Below are 14,779 nucleotides of genomic sequence, written 5' to 3'. Positions count from 1 at the left end.
AGGGGGGGGGGAAGGGGCAGGGGGGGGGGAGGGGGGAGGGGGAGGAGGAGGAGGACCTCTCGGGTCCCTTCCTCAGGGTGGCCCAGCATAATGCAGCAAGGTGGTGACCCTGAGGATAGGCGCAGGCCTTGTTGGTGTAGGGGGGAGGGGGAGGAGGAGGAGGACCTCTCGGGTCCCTTCCTCAGGGTGGCCCAGCATAATGCAGCAAGGTGGTGACCCTGAGGATAGGCGCAGGCCTGACTGTTGGTGTACTTGAGCTATTTCCCTTGGTTCAGGTGCCCCAGACCGATCTGTAATGCAGCCATTATTTTTCAGGGGGCTCTTAGGGTATTTCCTCACACATTTAGAATAGATCTTGATAATTATTTCAGAGAGCTTTTTTTTAATTGCATCAATGATGAGAGAGAATCATTGATCAGCTGCCTCCTACATGCCCCCGACTGGGGACAAGCCCACAACCCGGGCATGTGCCCTTAATCAGAATTGAACCTGGGACCCTTCAGTCCTCAAGCTGACACTTCATCCACTGAGACAAACCATCCAGGGCTCAGAGAGCTTTTTGATTCTGCAGGAAAGGCCGAATAGACTCCCACATGGTCATGTCAGCATCTTTGCTGTAAAGTTGAATATCCCATGTGCACGTAGGATTGTCTTTTTTACGGAGTGTCTTCACATATGTGACCCTCCGAATAAGCATGTGCAGCATGTTCACAGATGGGAGAAACGAGGCTGTGAGGAGCCCGAGAGCCCAGGGTCCCCCAGCTGGAAGGTGGTGGGGCCGGGCTGAGAGCTGGGCTCCCTGAGGCCTGGTCGACCAGGCCATGGTGTTTTCTCCCAGGAGAGAGCGCCTGGAAGGCACCACACCCTTCTGCATCATGGGGAAGCAGAGGCCTGAACAACACAAAAACATAAATCCCAAAGTAACCTCTTTTTTTCCTATTTGACTTCAGGATATCATATGGGGCTTTTTAAGACAACAGGAGTAGAGATTTCCATCACTAATTATGTTTTGCTCAGGGCAAGCTTTTGTTCCCTGAGCACTTGCTGGGTGGCAAGGGAGATGTGCCCAAGGGAGAAGGAAAATCAACCTGAGAGTTTAAACTTACCACAACAAAGCTACAGAGTGGACATGGTAAGGCAGGAAAAAAAAATGGGAGAAAGAAAAGAGAACAAAAAGGAAAAAAACAGAGGAGGTTGGTTTTTGAAGATGTCAAACGGATCTGTTCTTCCTGCTATTACTCACAATAGTCACTGTGCTTAATGCATTTTAGATACACAGGAAGCTATAACTATGGGAGCTATGGCAACCAGCATCCTCCGCCAATGCAGAGCCAGTACCCGGCCCTCCCTCCCGAGGCAGCCATCTCTGGACCACTCCACTACGCCCCTTACCACAGGAGCTCTGCACAGGTGAGTCGGTGGTCCTGCTTGCTTGTCCAGGCCAGGTCTACTCGGGTAACACAGTGAATAAGCACCTTCTGTGAACTGTGTGTGCAGCAGTGTGTCACAGGAAAGGTTGGTCTTTTCCTCAGTGTCACTTGGGCCCTCCAGTGGCTGCCCGCAGTGGGAGTCAACCACATTCATGCTCCACTTTCTCTCACCCATGCATGTGGGTGCGAACAGTTGTCTTTAGTTCCGCCCTCTCTCACCTCTCTGATCCCAGGACCTAAACCCAATTGGTTGCCATGTCTGTTTTTCGGGCAGCTCCGCTCCGATTGGACCTCGCTTTCCCATCAGCATTCTCCTGGTGCAGACCCTCATCGAGTCATGCAGGACTGTTAGCTCGGCCTCGTTCTAACTGGTGTCTTGGTCTCCCACGTGTGCTCCTTTCAGTCCCACCCCCACACAGTCTCACCAGGAGAATCCTCCTGAGGTGGACCCTTTATCACATATTCTCAGGCCACACCTTTCTCACTGTCTAACAAACCAAATTGACCTGCTGCGACCTGTGGCAATGGAAACTGGTTGCACCCGTAACATCAGTGTTGAGCACTCTACTTGTCTTAGACACTGTCCTGTGCGCTGGCCCCAGACACAGCTCGTTGCCAATTCCACTCAATTCCACATTCTGTGTGTCTGCGTTCCCACGGTCGTTGCCTCAACTCAGGTCTTCATCTAAGTGAGATGATGGCAAAAGCCTTCCCATTGGTCTCCATGTCGCTAAACTTGTCCCATCTCTGTTCTGTCCCCTACATTGCAGCTAAAGGAATCTTTGGGGGGAAAACCCAGTCGGTCATAATACTCTCTTTTGCGTGTCATCACTGTCAGAGTCAAGTTCAATGCCTTAGCATGTCTCTCAGATTCATTACCATCTGGCCTCTGCCTGCCTTTCTGGCCTACAAACGGCACCACCCCCATCCTTGCTCCAGGCAGGCCAGCCCGTGTGCAGTCCCCATGCCTGCGCTGAGGTGGCTTCCTCTGGCTGAGTCTCTGCCCCAGCCTCTCCACTTGTTGTTCCTGACAAGCATCTCATGGTCTTTGTGGCACTTCCTGACACTCCCCCCTTCCTTCCTCCAGGACTTTATGAGGCCCCACTCCTCTGTACTCGCATGCACCCTGGGCTTCCCTCTGTTGGTAACACTTCCCACACTGTGATCATGGCTGACTTTCCTGACTCCCACAGGAGACCCCAAAGCTCCTTGAAGGCAAAAATTATGTCTAACATCCCCGGGTCACAGGGCACGCTGTCTGTCAGAAGGAACAGCTTGCTTTTACTGAACATGTGCCGAGCACTTTGCACATCCTCCCGGTAACCTCTGTAGGAAAGAAGGGAGAGTCACTTGCCCGAGGATCTGAACCCAGGCAGTGTGGCCCAGCTGTCCAAGCTCTTATGCATCACCCTCTTGCCTCTCAAATGTCGGCATTCTCTGAGCGATTATGGAACAGATGAGCAACAGGAGGAGGGGTCAGCGTAAACAACAGTGTGGTGTGCCAAGGACGCTCACTGGTGCTGCAGGTGTGGGGGCTGTGGTAGGTTAGGGAGCCTGGGAGTGGCAAGGTGAGAGCTGTGCTTAAGAAAGAGCTTTCGCAGCACTCGCAGCATGAACCAGAACGGGGGCTGGTGGAGGCAGGGAGCTCTGCTCCCAAGCGCTTGCAGGGGTGGAGAAGAGAGATGGCAGGACTTGAGCCAGGGTGGAGGCCGCAATTGCATCAGCTGTCAGGACAGCTTTTGCCGTCATCCGGGGGAGGGCACGAGGAGACTGTATCCACAAACTCAGCACTCAGGGCACACAGGCGTCTGTTTTGATTTCCATTCGAGGTACCAAGGGGAGCCCTGGTATAATCCCCAGACAAACCAACAAGTGGAGTCCACTAAATCACCACCTGGGCCCTCATCACAGGTCTCCAGCTGCGTCACACAGACACACCAGCTCCTCAGGGGCTGCTGCTCTCGGGAGCAGGGTCTGTGCTCCTCTCTGTGACAGAGCTGCTGCTACAGGCTGGGTCACCCCGGACACAGTATCAGCAGCTCATTCACTCGTTCATTCGTTCATTCATCCATTCATTCATTCCTCAAATGACTGTCAGGTGCCTACTATGTAGCAAGCACTGCTCTAGCCTTGAGAATACAGTGGAGAATGGGACAGAAACGCGCCTGCTTTGGGAGAACTGATGCTTCAGCAGGAGACACTGGTCTAAGCCACAGTGGCAAGATCAAGCTAACATTCCAAGCCACAGCTCCCAGCATTATCTTCCCTCTTACTTTACCCCCTCATCCCTCGTCCCTCCTTATGAAATTTCTGCAGCTGGTTTTCTGGGTTGATATTTTTACAGCCATTGCTATAAAAAACACGCACACACACACACAAAAAGAAACAACACAGGGTCTCTTAAAGGCCCATGTGGTCCCTGGTGATCAAAGATAGGCCTGCAGCATCCGCTCTAGAAGCCACACATTCCCTGACTGGGGCACTGCCATTACTAGTGGGCCCAAGCGAAGGGCCCAGGACTACATGAAAGCCCAGGGTGGAGCCCTTTGGACCCAGACTAGATATCCTGTGAGAGGTGACAGGTCCTTGGCCAGCCTCTTCACCACTGTGCCCTGTGGCCTTTAGACAAAGTCTGTGACAACCTCTGACCCCACCGCACAGCACACGGTGCACTCTATGGGTTAGGCCTCAGTCTCCATTTAGGAAGCAGGGTGGGGAGAAGTTAATTTATCACATCTCCGGCAGGCTGCTTCTGTGGAAGGTACTCTGTAAAGACAACCCTTTGTTTTGTTTTTCATTAACATTTATGCAGCAAGCACTGTTTTAGGCACTTTCAAATACACTTAATCATCCTAGCAGCCTTTTCTCCAGTTTTTAAAGATGAGGAAACAGCTTCAGAAGGTAGTTTGCCTCAGGTCAGGCATCCAGGAAGTGACAAAGCAGACCCCAATGCAAGTTCTCCAACTCTCAGGCCCCCAGAGCCGAACACTGTGTGTCTTGGAGGGTGGGAGGTAAATTCGTGGCTACTGCAACTATTCTCAGTAAGTTTCGAGTTTCCAAAGAGAAAAATCACACACCCAAGATACCTTATTTCTTTCCTTTGCTGCTACTTTGGATTAAGGTTGAGCATATGGGGGAAACCCAGTGCAGGGCTAATTAGTTTTATGTTTTTTTAAAATATGTTTTTATTGATTTTAGAGAGGAAAACAGAGAGAGAGAGAAAAAAACAACAATGTGAGAGAGAAACATTGATTGGCTGTCTCCCATATGTACCCTGACCAGGGAGAGAACCCACAACCTGAGTACATGCCCTGACTGGGAATCGAACCTGCGACCTTTTGGTACATGGGACAACACTCAACCAATGAGCCACCCAGCCAGGGCCAGGGCTAATTAGTTTTAGCTTCCCAGAGCAGAGGTCCAACTGGTCCAACCCTGAGTACTGAAAATCACACTTCAGTATATCAGACTCACTGGGGAAAAGATCTGAGTTGAAGAAAAATTGCAATGAGGGAATATGGTTACAGAATGCCATTGGTCGTCAGCTCAAGAGTAACTGGAAATGACTCCTGCCAGGTTTGCCTTAAAGAGCCAGTACAGTACACCTGTGACGTGTAATAATTGTATACATCCCAGCATTCATATGCGCAAAGCAATCTGTAGTAATTTGTTTTTTGAAATAGAGTATGTGTGTGCCCTTGCTCATACTGCTGCTTTGCACAACGCATGCTTGCTTTCTGGGTAATAGGAATACTTGAATTCTCATAATTTCTGAAGGAGTGAGTCCAGAGGAATGAGGCCTCACAGTGTAAGGTTTAAATTATTTCAGAAAAACACCCTGTTGCAAGGATGCTGTCCTTGTTCACATCAGAATAAGTGAACAAGGGATCTTGTCACTGTGCCTTCCTAGGTCCCCATTCTCATGCCCGGCCCAAAAGAGAGAACAAACCAGACTCAATACACGGCTACAAAATATTTCTGAGCCTCACTCCACTCACCTTCATGGGACCTCTACCCTCTCTGCAGCCATGAATGTAGACTGGGAATGTAAACTTGAGCTCAAAAGCCATGTGACCAACCAGAAGCGGTGTGACTAGAAATACACTTAGTGTGGCCTGGAGAGCCGTCCGTTACTTCCCATCTGGATGGCCAAGGCCCAGCCCTGCCCACCAGTCACAGCTCTCACAGAACCTTCATCCCAACACAGGTCAGCCCAGGGCCCGTGGGTGCTCAGTCTCAGAGGCCCAGTGACTGCCACAGAGTTTGCTTAGGGTGCTCTGCTTTGGGATAGCATCCTGGGCCAAAGGGAGTACAAAGGAGTCAGCCAACGTGGCGTAAGATCCTGACTGCAGAGCCAGGCTTCCTGGGTTCCCACCCCAGCTCTGCCTCCAGTGAGCTCTGTGCACCAGTGCCTCATGTGCAAACTAGAGATCATTGGAGTACCTATTTCATAGGGCTGTTGTGAGGGTTGAGTGAGTTAATAAAGGTAGAACAGGGTCTGGTTCAGAGTTAGCACTATTTGTGTATATTATTATGATCCTTGGCTACTTTTTTGTAATTACAGAATTAGCACCTGCCTCTCTCACTGCACTGGCTCTGTGAAGGCAGGGCCAGGTCCATCTTTTCTGACCATGGTGTTCCCAGACCCCAGCACGGGCTTGCCCCTTAGTGGGAACTCAGGAATGAATGAGCGAATGATCAGATCCTTACTCTGGTACTAAATTGCTGCGTGACCTCAAGCCGGTCATTTCCCCTCTCTTGACCTCACTTCCCTCATCTGATAATGAGGGGAGTAGGACCAGATGGTCAGTGCCTGAGGCTCTCCCTGTCATTAATGGACCATGATGTTATGATTCGAGGAAGTATATTAATAATAGGTAACACGTTTTGCACACTCACTACATGGGTGTTCTAAGTGTTTCACACGAATTAACTCAGTTAATCCTGGCCCTAAAAGCTCAGCAGATACGACTGTCTGGCAGAGATTTGGGGGGAGCTGTGCCCTCTTCCAGAGGAGGCTGAGAGGAAGCCAGGGCGGGCCCCTGGCAGCGCCTCGTGCGGTGAGAGCTGCCTTTCATAGGAAAACAGTTTGTGCTCCTGACTGGGCCACCTTTCACCCCTGGCTCGAGTAACAGCCCATTTGGTAAGGGTCAGGGATAAAGGGCTCATTCTTCCCTCTCCATGTGCAGGAAAGTCAGCCCTTGGTGTGGGGAGTCGTTTCTCAAAATAGAACGTCCTAATATGGTTCCAAAGAGGCCCAGAGGCAGGCACAGCTGAGGCAGACGTAGGCCTCAGCCATGGGACTGAACCTTTGACTGCTTATGTACACAAGCACTCACACACACACGTGCCCACAGCCACACCTCACACACCTCTCACAAGGGAGGAACTGGGGCCTTAGCTCCATTTTAACATCAAGGACAGTAGCCTGTGATCTGAGCCAGAAAATAGTAACTTCCTGTTATGGGCCCTCAACAAAAAGCGCCTTTATTCCGGGCCGAGCTCTCAGGACCCAGGGTTTGTGCCCAGCCTGCTGGAGGACCCGGCATGAAACCGGATGTGAAGTGTGAAAGGTGAGGCGGGTGCCACGGGCCGACTGCATAGAAGCCTCATTGGTGGCGCTGCTGACCAGGCGGCGGCAGCGGGTGCAGCCTCTCCCCGTCAATGGGCTCTTCACCACGGGAAAGCGAGTCACTGACTCATTTGCAATTAGCTGACCTAACGGGACAGAATTTTCCAAGCCGGATTCTGTGGTAACAGGATTTTATTGTCACATTGGAGATATTTTGAGCCAGCCTCATTTCCAGGCAATTATTCTTTTGAGTCTGTGACACAACCCCTGGGCACAGCTGCATCGAGGGTCCTTGATCGGGCACAAAAGCCACACTCTCTCGGGTTCCGTGGGAAGGAGACTCCAAGTCCGCACACAAGCCGAGGCAGCAAAGATGGTCAGAACCAGCAAGCGGAGGCCTGGTCAGAACTGCTGGACCCTGTGGTCTGCAGGGGAGAAGTCAAGGTCAGTGGGCTGCTTGTCCACGAGGGAGTGCTCTTCCTCTCGGTGTCATTCAGCTGTGGGCCAGGCGGACAGATGTGGGGGGACGCGGGGCCCCAGGCCTAGTTTGTACACCAGCTCTGCCACTGGCTGGCGATGTGACTGTGGGCAGGATGCTTCACCTCGGGCACTGCTTTCCTCATCTGTACGACACTGAGATGGATTATGGGATCCCTAAGGTTCTATCTAGTGGTGACATCCCACCAAATAATAAATTACTCAGCAGATAGTTAGCACCTGCTAGGTGCCAGGCATGATTCTAGATGTGGGGAATATGGTGGCGGACATGAGAAGGCCCTACGGGAGCTTATGGGTGACTCTACGCCAGTAGAAAAAGGCAGCTGCTGAGAATGACAACATTCCGATCAGAGCGGTGGAGGGTGGAGCATTTAGCTTCTTGAGCTAGGATGTCCAGAAAAGCCGCTCCGAGGAGGTGACATTTGAGCTGAGATCTGAAGAATGATCACAAGGCAGACGCACAGGAGCCTGGGGGCAGGGAGGGGTGGTGAAGCACATTGTGGGCAGAGGAGACGGCAGAAGAAAATTCTCTGGAATGGGCACGAGCCAGGCATGCCACAGGGAGGAGCCAAGGAGGGCATCGTGAAGACAGACTATCACGAGGAACAAGCAACCTTTTTGAAAAAACAAAACAAAAGACTGTTTTGTAATATTTCTTAATATGAGCTGTTTAACACCTGAGATCCTGTTTTATTGAGCAGGGCCCAGTCTTACTATGGCCTCTCTGGGCTTTAAAGTGGGTCCTGGGCTGGAATCCCACTGCCACACAGACAGCACATGTGGCTCCCTCCCGCACGGGGACCGGGGTGCACTTCAGCATTATGAAAGCCGTGGTATGCTGTCAGTAGTCACCTTGGCAACAGCCCTGGTGCCGTCTCCTGTGAGTTCCCAGACACCACTATACCCTTCTCCCTCCCTCCTACCTGCTCTTTTGACTGTGGAGTGGCTGCACTTTGCTCTGTAGGGCGCGCTGTCCTGGGTACTACAGACCCTCTCTACTAGGATCCCTTCTCCTCGAGGATGAATTGCTGGTCCTCTTCGCATGCCTGGGGCCTATCAGCTTCCCCCTGCCCCCCTCGAGCTCCCACTCAAAGAGGCAGAGCGGTCCCTTTGGCCCCTGAGACTACCAGCAGCAGCCATTGTTGTCATGCCCCCTTCTCCCGGCTGTCCAGGCTTCAGCCTGTCTGTCTCCCTCACAGGAGGCAGCCTCCCACCTAATCCCTCGGGGCTCCACTCTCCAACTGTCAGGGAAGACAGATGGGGAGCAGAAGAATTCACACACTCTCTCCCCTACTTGCAGTCCTTGCCATCCTTGTTGACTGGCTCCTGTCCCTCTTGGGGTGGCCCTTAGCACAGCAAGGAAATCTTTGTGGTGACTGGCCCACAAACCAGGCGCCTCCCCTCTGATTGTACCGAAGGGCTTATTTGCATAGCTGTCTTGGGAACTGGAAAAAAGGTAAAGAAGAAGCACTTCAGAGACATCTCTTATTTCTAATTCTTCCTAGAACTGCTTCCCCTCTTCTTACACCTGTTTTTCTGACCTGCACAAGAGCACACCTCCCCTCCCTCTCAGTTGGCTCATCTTGGCTCCTTCCACATTCACACACACCGAGCCCAATTATTGCCACTTCCTGCTTGAGTCTCTTCCAGGATTCCAGTGACTGGAGACCAAAAAGATGTTCTTCAAATGATAGGCACTAATAATAACCTTTGAAGCTGTTAGCTTGCTTGCTTCCTCTTCAAAAGCCTGCTTTTAGGCTGCAGTTCATAATTGAATTCAACTGTAAAGTGCTATTTTTAATAATGTCATTGTATTTCACTTGGCAGTACTGTTCTCTTGGGTTGATTGAGTGGGACCCATCACATCTCCATAACTAGTGATAAAGCTCACAGCCACCCATCCACATCTACTTGGACATGCTATTACTCGTGTTTCTCTCTCTCTTCTCTCTCTCTCTCTTCTCTCTCTCTCTCTCTCTCTCTCTCTCTCTCTCTCTCTCTCTCTCTCTCTCCACCCCCACCCCCTTGTATCACTCCTATATTCCCAGTAAGGCTATTCCTTCTTTGGGGTTTGACTTCCCAAGACATTCCAGATTGAGCACAAAGTCTATATTACTGGTTGAGTGAACACCAGTCCAATACTGGCTAAGAAATCTTTTGCATTTCTCCTGTTGGAGACCTAGACCACAGTTTGATCTTTCAGAAGTTCACTGATTCCATCCCATTGACTTGCACTAATAGCATCTTAAGAAATTTAACAAACTGTGAACATGACTAATATTGTGTATATGTAACTTCAAGCTAATTTTAACTTTGTGGAATTTCTTTCCCCTCAACAAGTACCCTTTTAATAGCCCCACTTCCCGGATGGAGCCTTGTTTGATGAGCACTACTCCCAGACTGCATCCTACTGCAGTCACCCCCCGATGGCCAGAGGTGCCCACAGCCAACACGTGCTACACAAGCCCGCCTGTGCATTCCACGAGGTATGGAAACTCTAGTGACATGTACACACCCCTGACCACCCGCAGGAATTCTGAGTATGAACACATGCAACACTTTCCTGGCTTTGCTTACATCAATGGAGAGGCCTCCACAGGATGGGCTAAATGACTGCTCTCATAGGAATCCATATTTAATATTAATAAGTATTAATAATAATAATAAACCCATCCACTCCCCCCCCAGAAGACTTTATCTCTATACATTATAACTTGTAAACCATTCCTAGGCATCCATTTTCCTAATGAACGTGAGGCTGGGATGAATAAACTTTAGTTCAGAAACAGGACCCACTAAAAGTCAGTGAGATTGGGTTCCTGTAGCCAAGCCAGACTTGACTTTCTTAGAGCACTATCTCAGGCCCCTCTGTGCCTTTTCCCTTTGTTCCAGGACTTTGCTTTGTGTTGCCAACCACTCCCCATAAGTTACTTATTTTCCTGTTGACAAAAGCTCTTTAGTCTTGAAGGATGGATACTGGAGACAGAATCTGGTTTGTGTTCTTGGATGGGCACATAATTTACCAAGAGCACTCACCTTGTTATCTGTCTGACATCTTACTGTACAGTGAACAGCCCTCAGATATGTTCAATGCATTCCTTCTGCCTGGTGGTGCTCCCAGGAGCATCAGGGCTAAATGCAGGTACCTGGCAACTCGTGCCTGTCACAGGACCTGCATTAGAACGTAAGCACTGTCTAGAGGAAAGGAAGAGGTCTGTTCTGCATGCCTTAAGTTGACTGACGTTCGTAGGGGACCAATTCTTCTATGTACAAATATTTGTCCTAAGTTTGCACAATGGCTAGTGTCAGCGAAAGGCAGGGAGGGGCTTCTAAAGTTCTGTGCGATGTGGATGAGGAGCATTGAGTATCACATTCTGCTGTATTAACGTTGTGAAACTGGATGGACCAAACATTAACTTACTGAGCACCAAGTGTGCAAGTGACTTTCACGGTTCCTTCATAAGACGAAATAATTTCCGACACTTTGATAGAAAAAAATATTTCAAAGCTGTGCCTTTGAGCTTATACTATACTGTGTATGTGTGGAAATAAAAATGTATTGTACTTTTGGAAAATTTTTTCGTAGGCATTCTTCTGTCAGATTTGTAGCAATTTGTGCAGTTTGTTAGAGCTTAACATAGGTTTTCTTTCTGTATTATAAAAAGCACCAAGCAATTATGGTGGACCTATTACCCTATGGGTAAGAAATAAATAGAAATATGACATCGGATGTTTTAGCAATTGTTCTGTAAATAAAATCTTTGATCACACCCACTTTGTGTGATAATCATGTCTACAGCTAAAATGGAAATAGTTTTATCTGTACAGTTGTGCAAGATATGAATGGTTTCACACTCAAATAAAATGTATTGAAATGACCTGCTTTCATTTTGCATTTGCTATGACTGTGTGTGTGTGTGTGTGTGTGTGTGTGTGTGTGTGTGTGTGTGTGTGTGTGTGTGTGTGTGTGTGTGTGTGTGCGCGCTCACGCGCATATATAAATAAATACCATTCTGAATACTAGAGTGAGAGTGGGCAAAACAAAACTAAGTGGTCCCGAATGGTCGTGCTTATCCAGTTCATCATCATCTCATCATAAAACAATCATTAAAATTTGGGTAGGCCTGGTATGCAGTTGTTTGGCAACAATTTAGTGCCTGCAGCCTGATTGAGGTTTGTAGGGGACCAATTCTACATACAAGGACTTAAGTTTGCATGATGACTGACGTCAGCAAAGGGCAGGGGCCTTTCAGCCCTTAAAGGGAATATTGTTCTTCAACATCAGCATCATTAAGACTTGGTCCCCTGGCACTTAGTTCGTTGTGCGTTAATGATCTCTGGGTGTAAAGATACGTCAAGTGCAGTGCTTTAGATGCAATAAACTCTGGAACAGATACAACATCACTGAGTACTCAGTAAGCATCAACAAATTCTCCCCCAGCACTGCATTTGGGTTCTAGGGCCGAGGACTGAGGATAGGCAGGCAAAATGATGACATGTTTTGCCCAAACTTTAAGTCTACGGCGTATGAGAGAGTCAGAGCCAAAGATTTCCAGAAATGGCAGCAGGGATGTGTTAACTAAAAGGCATGAGAATTTGACAACTCAATTTGCATTTTGAAAGATTTATTTTTAAAGCCAAGCTTTTACTTGCTATTACATAACATATTTGTACCTGAAAATGATTTTAAGATTAAAATTATATATTTTACATAGCATCCCCTTTAGAAACTTAGCTCTGTTGATCTGCCAAAAGGAAAGTAGGTGCTAGATTTCACTCCCTGAAGGTAATTGGATCTTTGGCCACAATCCATTAGTTGGCTTTATATGAGGAAAGGAAGGAGGAAGAACGAAATTTCAGATTCAGTCACTGTACGAAACAAACCTAAGGATACCCAGACCTTCGTGCTCTTACAGCCCAAAGCTAGTGCTCCAGAAATCAAGGGGTGGAGTAGGTTTGACTTTTGACTTGCTAATCATAAAAAACTAAAGCAATTGCCAAATTCTTAGCCAGGTAGCAGCAGCACATAATAAACGACACCCATATAGTACAAGTCGCAGCCACAAGCTCGTTAAATGCATGGAAGTGTAGGCAAAAAATAGTCACAATCCCAGAGAACAAAGTGGTCACTCCAAGAACTTGGCAAGGGAGACAATGTGTGCCTCCTCCTCACAGCACAGCCAAGCGCTGGGAGCCCTGGGCGTTCTCTCCAGACCACAGGGTACCCGTCTCTTGGGAGGTGAGCATACTGCCTATGTTCCCAATTGTTCTCAGCCTTCAATTTCAGAACTGACAAGGATCTGATTAGGAAAAGACAACAGCTGCTGCGAGCTCCTGACTCAAATGCACCTTCCCTCCCTCTCTGATGGTTCTTACCCCGTCACCAGAATGGGAATGGGCAAGGTTGGTGGCTGGGAGTGGGGCCAGTCACTTGTCAGAGGAAGAACAGAGGAGTGTTGGCAGTAGAGAGACACTCCGCTCTTTAGGACTTTCTGAAAAGGACTCTGCCAGCTTGACACTGGCTGGAGTCGTGAACAGCAGCCAGGATGGCTCACCCACGTTGCCGGCCTGTGGCGTCCGAGGCATCCAGCCTGCTGTGTCCTTTGTCAGGCCTCTGATATACCCCAGGTCTGGAAAGAAAGGGAATCTGGCCCCTCTGAGCCTGCAGCCCAGTCACAGACCAATCAAAACTGTGCCAGTGAGTAAGCCCAACCTCAGTGGGGAGCGGGACTGACATCGTGGAAGGAACTGAAAGGAAGCCTTGGCTTCACCACCATGTGACCTTGGAGGGGTCACCTCCCCACTCTGGACCTCAAGCAAGCATGTTGTATGACTATGACATCCCAATTACAGTCTGCGCGCTGATGGGCCCGGGCCGGCAGATCTGGGTGAGGAGGGTGGACAGCTTAAGGAAAACAAAGAACCGACTGGCAGCTGGGCAGTAGCTCAGGAAGCCAGCCACAGGAGCAGAGGCGACGGCTCCACCAGCTGGTGCTCAAAACACAGCCTGGGGTTCATGCCCATCAGCTCGGCCCCTTTACCTGCACCACCATCACGGAGCAACTCTCTACCCCTTCCGCAGGCCCAGCCCCACCCTCCCCTGCACAGATCTGGGTAGTAGTCTTCTGCCATTTTCCCATTTTCCCAGATTCGTCCTTAATATTTGTTTTAAAGTGACATCAATCAAAATGACCCAAGTGAATCTGGACAAGAGCACAAACAGACTATTTTTCCCAACGTCTTGCATCTCTTAAAGGCAGAATCACAAAATTAAAAAAAAAATCCTGGAAGGAAATAGTATAAACACTCCTGTTATTATGTGGGGAAGGGTTACTGTAGGTCTCCTGAAGCATAGAGCTCACACCTATTCAAGAGCCCACAGAGTGCAAATCGCCACTGGGGGGTTTAAAGGAAAAGGGGATTTGCTTAGTGCCTGTACAGTGAGGTAGAACTGCGATTCATTCCCAGTTCCACCAAAGATGTGTAGGAGGTGCACTCCAGCTCCAAGTAGGATTGGACTTAAGTGGTTCTCAACCCTGGCTGCCTGTTAGATTCACCCAGTCAACTTGGATGTGCAAGGTCCCACCCACAGTAAATAATTGACCTGGAAGTGACCCCAGGGCATCAGTAGCTTTTTAAAGCTCCCGGGAAGATTCTTACATGCAGCCAAAGTTGAGAAACACGACTTACACCTTGAAGTATTAAGATCCAGAGATGGCTATTCCCTGACCGTGCACCCAGTTTTCTTACAGGGTTCCAGTCTGCAGAGTAGAGAAGAGTGGCAATCCCCAGTAACCTACCCCAGCGATTCCCAACTGGTGTGCTTCAAGTTTTTAAAACGCAATACCTGTTTAGCCAGGGGCACTGACTTCTTTTCCCTTCGATTGTAAAAACAAAATGACAATAGCCGTCCAGTACAAGTGAATCAAAATTCTACCTATATTTTTTGTCAGATTGGCAAAAAAATATTTTATTTTGGTGTTCCCCAGGATTTTAGTAATTAATTTGTGTGCCATGAGATGAAAAAGGTTGAAAATCTGGGCCCGCACAGTTGACAGTTCCCTGCAGCTGAGAAGCCTTCCCTCGACTGCACTGTTTTGAGGGCCCTTCAGGCCAGCCCACCTCCCTACCACTTTCTAACCTGGCCCTTCTCTGCTTCAGTTCCTTGGCAGCCTCCCAAACTACGCCAGCTTGGACACGGCCCTGGTGGTTTCCTCTTCTTCCGAGGAGGTCAGAACCTTTTGTGCTTCATCAGCGTCCTCCCTGAAGCTCTCTCCTC

The 14,779-nt window shown here is 49.2% G+C and overlaps 1 protein-coding gene across 2 annotated transcripts in view; it reads left to right on the top strand.

The window, feature by feature from the left end:
* RFX4 (regulatory factor X, 4 (influences HLA class II expression)) overlaps positions 1-11,375 on the top strand; it is a 134,070-nt gene extending 122,695 nt beyond the window's left edge. The window contains exons 17-18 of one of the 2 annotated variants that reach the window (XM_014535987.1): positions 1,272-1,410; positions 9,841-11,375. In XM_014535987.1, coding sequence (XP_014391473.1) covers positions 1,272-1,410; positions 9,841-10,113 — 412 coding nt within the window. In that variant the 3' untranslated portion in view covers positions 10,114-11,375. The remainder of the gene's footprint in view (positions 1-1,271; positions 1,411-9,840) is intronic. The other variant, XM_014535988.1, reaches the window with a different exon arrangement.
* Positions 11,376-14,779: the final 3,404 nt, after the last annotated feature.

This window comes from Myotis brandtii, unplaced genomic scaffold (genome assembly GCF_000412655.1).
Source record: "Myotis brandtii unplaced genomic scaffold, ASM41265v1 scaffold155, whole genome shotgun sequence".
Lineage (NCBI taxonomy): Eukaryota > Metazoa > Chordata > Mammalia > Chiroptera > Vespertilionidae > Myotis > Myotis brandtii.
Note: the sequence above shows the minus strand (reverse complement) of the source record. Positions and strands in the feature narration are given on the sequence as shown.